We start from the raw sequence: 9,498 nt of genomic DNA, 5'->3' as shown, positions 1-9,498 counted from the left end.
ACAGAGTGTAGTGGAACTTCCTTTGAGGTTTTGATTGACAAATTGGTTAATTTTGTTGTTTATACATTCATGTACATATTTCAATTTCATCAGTTAAACTGCAGAAGTTTAACATGTGAATATACAGTTGAGAGAATTCAACCTAAATATCATTTATCACATATATTAACATTGCAGGAAAATGCCCCTGACGACATCCGATATTGCTCATTTAAAGAGTCTCAGCAACAGCCCCATTTCATACTTGGTGGAAAATGGAAGTGACACAAGTACAGTTAATACCCCATTAGGCCCCCAGTTCATCGGTTCAGCTCTAAGCTATCATGTATGTATGCTGCATGATATTCAAATGTAATTGTTTTATAACTATTTTTTATAAGGTTAAACACTTGATTTTCTAGGGATTTTAAACATCATACCAAATATCTTTCACATGCATAATGGGCCGTGGAAGCCAAGGGGTTAAGGTGTCCTGATCATAACATTTTATCACTGGCCCTTCACCTCTGGGTTGCAAGTTCGAAACCCTGTGGCAACTGCCTGGAAGTGACCTTAGGATGGAAGGTCGGTCGTTTTCCTCTGGGTACTCCAGCTCATTCTTAAATGACCCTGGTTGTATTAGGTAAAATAAAATAAACCAAACCAATATATCCCATGCATAACATAAGATACATGAAATATCTTAGACTGTATACTAAAAGAGGTATCAATGGAACATGTACAAGGCACAATACAAAAAAGATCAGTCTTGTATTAAATATGGCATGAAGTTTGTCAACAAACTACAAACTAACCAAACTTGGTTTATACAGCCAAATAAAGATAGGCTTATTTTGTCAGACAAAATTTTAAATTGCTTGATACATGCAATAGCTCTTTCCACATGAACTCTGTGTTTTGCAATTTTTATAGTTTTTGAAACATCCCCTGGCTTCATCTGTGCTCCACTTGAAGCAAATGGTGGAATATTTAACTTGAGTCCAAGTTCCTTCAGTTCATCCTCAATAAGGAAACCCTTGTCAGCCATGATACCATCCCCTCTGTTTATTTCTGTTGCTCAATGAGGTCTGTCAGAAGGTTAAGAAAACCACTTTCTTTGGTTAAAACTTTATCCGAAATAGATCCAGAAAAAAGCATTGAGGCAAAGATAACCGATCCTCTGGGATCAACACCAACTAGAGCTTTCAAGGTAGTACAGGATTTATAGTCCGAGTAGCACTGACTCTGTCGATTTAATGCACTTGGTTTTTGAATTTTGAGTTCTGTTCCATCGATGATAACAATCGTGTCAGGGAAATCCTCTTTGTACTTCGATGGCATATTCCTCACTATCTCCTCTCTTTTGGGCCAAATCACAAGTGAACCAAGTTTGAAAAACATGTAATTAATCCAATTGGAAAATATTGTGCTGCAAGCCTGAGAAGAAAACATGAATAGGTTACTTAAATGTACAAAATCAAAATTTTGTCGTAACTTCATCAGCACAAGAAGAAGCTGGTCTTCCAAAGAAACATTTTTTGTTCCACTCACTGTTTTTGTAAATGTAAATGGCTCTTCTTCTGATGGGATAAAAAACTTGACCAAATTGTGAAATCTGTCACTGGAAAATCCGGTGTAGTACTGGTAATCTGATGGTTTCAAATTATTACAGTTGAACATGGCCTTGGAATCCCCCTGTACCTCATGGGAAGTTGTCTTTCGACATAACTGTTCATATTGAAGTATCATTTTGGAATAACCTTCACTTAAACGTGCGTTGTTTGATATAAGTTTGGCATGCTCCTGGTCTAATCTTCTGTTTTCAGCAGCCAGAGCCAGTAGGTCTAAAGGTTGTGTTTCTGGAAAATATGAAATATCTGTTTAAAATACAAACACAAACTAATAGCAATTTTTGCTATGTACATATAGCAAATATTACACAGATAACAACTGTTCAATCAAAGATAAGAGATGATGATATACATCAAACAACAAAAATTAAAAGTATTTTCTTTAAATTATTGATTTAATTACAGTGTATCTTCTCTTATTTCAATGAAATACTTGTATCATCCATAATATTATTAATTTATTATTCAATTTAACATATTTGTGTTGTGATGATCACATTAATTTTAGTTTGTATAATATCAGGCAGACTTCCCTTATAATTTCAGGCTCCCCTTATACAACCTGTCACTCAACCAAGGGAGGTAAATTCTGACAAATGTGGAGATATAGCATTTCCTAAGGAGCTACCCAGCTGTATTGATGTACCAGCACCAACACCAGAATGGGGGGATGTATCATTAACCCAAACAGAGGCACAGGATATTGAAAAGTCAACTCGCTCTCAGTCAGATACACAACTGTGGTTCACAGAGAGAAAGAAAAGAATCACTGCATCAAACTTTGGTAGGATAATGCTTCGAAAAAAAATTATAAATGATGCTTTCATGAGCACTTTTCAGGAGCGAAGTTTTACATCAGCTCCAACATCTTATGGAAAGGCAAATGAACTAATAGCCAAACAAATGTACATCAAACAAAGTGGCAACCATATCCATGATATTGGCCTTGTGATAAACCCCAAGCTACCCTTTATAGGAGCTACCCCAGATGCAATTGTCTGTGACAAAATGGTTACTGGATTAGTTGAAATCAAGTGCCCATATTCTGTGAGAGACATGACAATTGAAGATGCATGTACCAACAGCAACAAATTCTTCTTAGAAAAAAATGGAGGGAAATATGAATTATCTAATATGCATATGCACTGGTTCCAAGTGCAAGGGCAGCTTTTGGTCACAGGTGCCCAATTTTGTGACTTTGTAACTTACACAAAACAGGACTTCAACATTGACAGAATCCTTCCACATAAGGAAACCATGAAAACTCTGGTGGAAAAACTGACCCATTTTTATGTTGACCATTTCAAACCCTATTTTGCAAAGTAAAATATGGGGTATTGTAAACAGTTACCTTTCATAAGCAAATTGTCATCTTTCTGCATGTCTAATTGCACTTCAGATGGCACCACAATGCTCTCCATTTCGATGCTGTAATCAAAATAAAGATATTAAATACAAGTATTTGTTTTTATTTGGAGTTACATATTGTGTTGAATTCATAGCAACATATTAAAATGAATCACCTTGTCCAGAGTGTCTCCAAAGTGTGTGGAAGTGTCAATATTTTGATTTTGTTATATATGTACCATGTCCTATTAACTAACAGCTAGGTTCATTTGAGGATGTGCCAGGTTTGTTCCATTTTCCCACCCAGACTAAGGTGAAATTCAAATATTGTGTTTTAACACTTCCTGCCAAAATGCCTCATGTGGGCCCTGAACCATATACAAATTTTTTTTTACCTACCCATTGAAAAAAACATAGCTCAGGTTTGAAAAAAAAACAAAACAAACAATTTTTCAATTAAGGCCTGATCTGTATAATTGTTTTGATACAAAAGAATGTAGAAATAACTATGTTTATAAATGTATGTGTTTTAATTTTTTTTTTAAATAGAAATAATCAACATTACTAACTTATCGTTTTCGTCCACGATATCCAGAATTTTTCGTTTGGTACTTTTTGTCAAATCAGGTCTTGGCATTGGTCTCTTTCTGCTTGGTGTTATCCTGTCATAGGGAAGTGCAGACCTTGGATTTGGATACAAATCGGATGGCTTCCCATCAACAAAATGCTACAATAAGAAAATGAAGATACTGTAAATGAAAAAAAAAATACAAAATTTGATTCCCAGTAAAGGCACGGGTAAAAGTCATTTTATTAAAATAGTATAATATATTATAATAAATAGTTATATTTTTGTGGTACTATATGTGTAAGGTGCATGCAGAGAGGGATTTTATTTCATTTACTGGTTGTTGTTTTTTTAAATACATGTATGCTGTCTCAGGTGTCATATCCATCTAAAAGTAATTCATTTTGATAGATCTATAGATTGGACAAGTGCCGGTATGTCTGACAAATATTTCTGTTATTGAAATGAATTCATGCCAGAGTTAGTTGTTATTAAATCATAGAGCTGAACTGCTTTAGCCTTTAAAATAAATCTTTAAATAGGATATATATACAGTCATAAAATGTAAACAACAGCTAATATTAAAAAATAGTCAGAATTACCTATGCTGTATATAAGGACTAGACATGTCCTTGTGATTCAAGCGTACGCATGTCCCTGTGGCTGATTTTTTCTTATAGAAACATGCACTGTGCTAAACATGTTCAAACACTCGGTAGAAATACTTTACAATTCGTATGGTATCGTACATCCCCCCCCCCCCCCCCCCCCCCCCCCACACACACACACACATGTACGCATACGCTACATACGACCTATTTCTGTGAGCATGGCAGTCATCTAAAGTAGTTACTACATTATCATTTATATAAAGAGGATATGACATTGAAATATCAATATTACCTTAGAACAGACAAACAGGTGTTTGGCTTTACTACGCTCACGCAAGATTTCTTCGTTCAGTTGTGATTGTGGTCTGCCACACAGTCTTATCCATTCTTTGCATTTTTCCAAACTCCTGCCGGGTTTAGGAAAGGGTATAAATGTCACCCCACCTTCCAGACGGTCGGGGAACCTGCTGTCCGTGTTACAGGTACCCCAGCAGCATCTTTTCACCATTGTTGTGACACTAAAGAAAAGTCCGACAGTGACGGGCAAAATGGCGGCGGTTTCATGTGTCGCCGAAGTTATTTGTAACGCGTCACGCGGTTGGTCGAACTGATCTGTCAATCAAAATCTGGCGATCCCACAATTGTTCATAGATGGAAGTTTTGCCGAAATCATTACGTTTTACTGTTGATCACATCCCACTGGAGGTGCCCAAAAAGATCCGAAGGTCCTAGCAGCTCTAGAAATGACGTCAGAACTGCACGTTGAGCGTCACCGTATTCCGTAGTATTGTAACTACGCGTCCGCGGTAGCGCGGTTAATTGTCCATAGATGGAAGTTTTGCCGAAATCATTACGTTTTACTGTTCATCACATCCCCCTGGAGGTGACCAAAAAGATCCGAAGCTCCTAGCAGCTCTAGAAATGACGTCAGAACTGCACGTTGAGCGTCACCGTTTTCCGAAGTATTGTAACCACGCGACCGCGGTATCGCGGTTAATTGTTCATAGATGGAAGTTTTGCCGAAATCATTACGTTTTACTGCTGATCACATCCTACTGGAGGTGCCCAAAAAGATCCGAAGCTCCTAGCAGCTCTAGAAAAGACGTCAGAACTTCACGTTGAGTGTCACCGTTTTCCGTAGTATTGTAACCACGCGTTCGAGGTAGCGCGGTTAATTGTTCATAGATGGAAGTTTTGCCGAAATCATTACGTTTTACTGCTGATCACATCCTACTGGAGGTGCCCAAAAAGATCTGAAGCACCTAGCAGCTCTAGAAAAGACGTCAGAACTTCACGTTGAGTGTCACCGTTTTCCGTAGTATTGTAACCACGCGTTCGAGGTAGCGCGGTTAATTGTTCATAGATGGAAGTTTTGCCGAAATCATTACGTTTTACTGTTGATCACATCCCCTGGAGATGCCTAAAAAGATCTGAAGCTCCTAGCAGCTCTAGAAATGACGTCAGAACTGCACGTTGAGCGTCACCGTATTCCGTAGTATTGTAACCACGCGTCCGCGGTAGCGCGGTTAATTGTTCACCAATAGAAGTTTTGCCGAAATCATTACGTTTTACTGTTGATCACATCCCACTGGAGGTGTCCAAAAAGATCCGACACTCCTAGCTGCTCTAGAAATGACGTCAGAACTGCACGTTGAGTGTCACCGTATTCCGTAGTATTGTAACCACGCGTCCGCGGTAGCGTGGTTAATTGTTCACCAATGGAAGTTTTGCCGAAATCATTACGTTTTACTGTTGATCACATCCCACTGGAGGTGTCCAAAAAGATCCGACACTCCTAGCAGCTCTAGAAATGACGTCAGAACTGCACGTTGAGTGTCACCGTATTCCGTAGTATTGTAACCACGCTGTCCGCGGTAGCGTGGTTAATTGTTCACCAATGGAAGTTTTGCCGAAATCATTACGTTTTACTGTTGATCACATCCCACTGGAGGTGTCCAAAAAGATCCGACACTCCTAGCAGCTCTAGAAATGACGTCAGAACTGCACGTTGAGTGTCACCGTATTCCGTAGTATTGTAACCACGCGTCCGCGGTAGCGTGGTTAATTGTTCATAGATGGAAGTTTTGCCGAAATCATTACGTTTTACTGTTCATCACATCCCACTGGAGGTGTCCAAAAAGATCCGACACTCCTAGCAGCTCTAGAAATGACGTCAGAACTGCACGTTGAGTGTCACCGTATTCCGTAGTATTGTAACCACGTGTCCGCGGTAGCGTGGTTAATTGTTCATAGATGGAAGTTTTGCCGAAATCATTACGTTTTACTGTTGATCACATCCCACTGGAGGTGTCCAAAAAGATCCGACACTCCTAGCAGCTCTAGAAATGACGTCAGAACTGCACGTTGAGCGTCACCGTATTCCGTAGTATTGTAACCACGCGTCCGCGGTAGCGCGGTTAATTGGGGGATCGCCAGATAAAAAGTTAACCCGCCCACCAAGAGGGTTGTCAGTGGGAAAGGCCCGTCACAAACGTAAAAAATATGGGGGGCAAGACGCTTCCGGCACTACCCACACGTTTCTGCGGAAACCCGCCTAACTCCACCTTGCGACAAAAACAAAAGCCATTCTTTTGAAAGAGGTAGTACATCAAATGTGAAAAATTAGGGCAAAGCAGCAGAAATGGTGTCTCAAAAAACCTCACAACGGAAAATCCAGATCGCATTGCGCGAAAAGCTGGGTGGAATAATAAACTAGTTAAGATGTTCTGATTTTTTTGTGTTTGTTTGTTTTTATTTTTTTTGGGGTATTTTTTTTGAGTGCAAAAAGGTGTGATAAAATTGGCCTAACTTTACCTATTTGTGCAAGGTTACGTTGAATGAATGAAAGGAAAAAAGAAATCCCTGACGTAGTGGAGTCAAAATGCAATAAATGGCATGCATCTCCCATTCTGACCCAGTAAAAATAAACATATTAAATTTTAAAATTAAAAAAAAAACATTTTAATTAAAAATTTAAAAACAACATAAAATACAGACATTAAAATTGAATAATTAGGCCTCAGTTAGTACACATAGCATATAATAATACACATATCGATATCAACAAGCAGAAAAATTATTCCAGAAGGGAATGTTTTTTCCCTTATTGACAGAAGAGTTGATGTGATGATAGTACTTAAAAGAACCAAATTAGGCCTATCAAGATCTATCAAAATAAAAAAATTTTTAAAAATATTGTTGAAAAAAACAGCTCGCTCTCCCTGGATTTTCACTACAATTCCAATGGAACCAAACTGTTAAAAAAACAATTTAGGGGGTCCTTGCAAAAAATATTTCTTTTTAAACATAAAATTAAAATTCGTGTTGAAAAATGGGCATGCAATCGTTTAAAAAAAAATGTTTTAAAAAAAGATGAATATGCAAAACTTTTGTACCGTGTATGGGCCAAAATGGCTACATTACCATATCATGATGCGACTCAATAGTATGGCTTCGGGTTTTAAAACATCCTACGAACCTAATTAGATATCAAATGAAAAAGGATTAAAACCTGGACACCGGGTATCTTAAAATTTTACCAGACAACTATGACTGAGCTACCGGAAATTAAATCCTGATCATCCCGTCCAGCCTCTAAAAACCAAGTTACCTTTTACCTATCAAAAACAAATTACTTTTCACAAGTAAAATTTTCATTTCCAGCTTGTTTTTTTTCGGATTTTGAGTCCTGATTTTAACGCATGCAGCTGTTTAACCAGTTTTTTAAACTTAAACAATGGGTATGTATAATTATATGTGGGACATCTTCAGTAACTAAATTAGGGCACTGAATTAAACTTTTTAAAAAATAAAAATTTTTTAAAATTTTAAAAATCGATTTATTTTTGATAAATTTTGGTTTTTTTAAATAATTTAATTATGTACTTTTTATCCCCGCATTTAAAATTTTTTTAGATCTTCCCTTCTTATTTCTCCTTATTGTTTAAGGAAGAAATTTAAAATCTATTAATACAACAACTGCAATTGCCTCGATAGTTTCAAGAGATAAATATTGAAAACCAAAATTTCAAAAATTCTGGACATGTGCACACATTTTTCTTTGTGATATTTTAAAAAATTGAGATGGAAAACCGGGGTTAAAAATTTTCCCCTCAGCCTTCATCAACAATTTTACCACGCAGGGGGTAACCGGAGGACAAAAAAAAAAAGCAGAGCCTGTTCGCAATGGTCTATCCAGACCACTAAATATAAATGGGAAAGGAAACCATTTTGCCTCTTTTGTACAATAGTATAAAGTATGATATTTTTGAGATACTTTTCCCTTTTGGAGGATGAGTCGCACCATTCAATATATCTTTTTTAATTTATTTTAACCACATTAGGGGGAACTTCCTTTGAGGTTTTGATTGACAAATTGGTTTATTTTTTTGTTTATACATTCAGTACATATTTAATTTCATATTAAAGCGAATTAACATTGAATATCGGGTTGAAAAATTAAACCCCTAAATATATTTTCCCCCTATATTAACTTGCGGGAAAATGCCCCTACGACTCCGATTTTGCTATTTAAAGAGTTCAGCAAACCCCTTTTTCATATTTGGTGGAAAAATGGGAAGTCCCAAGTACAGTAAAAACCCCTTAGGCCCCCAGTTCATCGGTTCGTTTAAAGTTTTTAATGTAGGGCGGCAGATTTCAAAGTAATTTTTTTTATAACTTTTTTTTTAAAAGGGTTTTAAACACTGATTTTGGGGTTTTTAAACATAAACCCAAAATATTTTTACATGATTGGGCCGTGGAAGCCAAGGGGGTTTTAAGGTGTCCTGATCAAACTTTTATCACTGGCCCTCCCTCTGGGTTGCAAGTTGAAACCCCTGTGGAAAACTGCCTGGAAGTGACCTTGGGAGGGAAAGGTCGGTCGTTCCTCGGGGACCCCAGCTCATTTTAAAGACCCGGGTTTGTATTAGGTAAAATAAAAAAACCAAACCAAATATCCCAGAAACATAAAACTTTAAATATTTAGACTGATACAAAAGAGTATCATGGAAATGTCCAAGGCCAAACAAAAAAGATCGTTTTGTATTAAATATCATAATTTGTCAAAAAACTACAAAAAAACCAAAATTTGGTTTAACAGCCAAAATAAAGAAGGTTTATTTTGTCAACAAATTTTAAAAATTGCTTGATACTGCAAAGCTTTTTCCCAATGAACCGTGTTTTAAATTTTTTTATTTTTTGAAAATCCCCTGGCTTCATTGTGCCCCACTTGAAGCAAATGGTGGAATATTTAACTTGAGTCCATTTTCCTTTCATTCACCCTCAAAAAGGGGAAACCCCTTTTTTTTTAGCCAGATAAAACCCCTCTTTTTAATTTTGGCCAAAGGCTGCAAGTAAAAAACCT

At 37.0% G+C, this 9,498-nt stretch overlaps 1 protein-coding gene across 1 annotated transcript; it reads right to left on the bottom strand.

Annotated features, from left to right (window-relative positions):
* Positions 1 to 1,044: 1,044 nt before the first annotated feature.
* Positions 1,045 to 4,649, bottom strand: LOC117320019. Its single transcript, XM_033874715.1, has 4 exons — positions 4,429 to 4,649; positions 3,527 to 3,684; positions 2,962 to 3,038; positions 1,045 to 1,838 (listed from the first exon to the last, which is right to left on the bottom strand). The coding sequence occupies exons 1-4, from the start codon at positions 4,642 to 4,644 to the stop codon at positions 1,045 to 1,047; spliced, it is 1,245 nt and encodes a 414-aa protein (XP_033730606.1). The 5' UTR covers positions 4,645 to 4,649.
* Positions 4,650 to 9,498: the final 4,849 nt, after the last annotated feature.

This window comes from Pecten maximus, unplaced genomic scaffold (assembly GCF_902652985.1).
Source record: "Pecten maximus unplaced genomic scaffold, xPecMax1.1, whole genome shotgun sequence".
NCBI classification, from domain to species: Eukaryota; Metazoa; Mollusca; class Bivalvia; order Pectinida; family Pectinidae; genus Pecten; species Pecten maximus.
Note: the sequence above shows the minus strand (reverse complement) of the source record. Positions and strands in the feature narration are given on the sequence as shown.

Bases quoted from the DNA above. Each gene is read 5' to 3' on its own strand.
- LOC117320019 (XM_033874715.1), bottom strand. From the start codon at position 4,644: ATGGTGAAAAGATGCTGCTGGGGTACCTGTAACACGGACAGCAGGTTC. The intron at 3,039-3,526 runs GTTAGTAATGTT...TTTTGATTACAG, and splicing joins ATCGTGGACGAAAACGATAA to CATCGAAATGGAGAGCATTG. The intron at 1,839-2,961 runs GTAACTGTTTAC...CATATTTTCCAG, and splicing joins TGACAATTTGCTTATGAAAG to AAACACAACCTTTAGACCTA.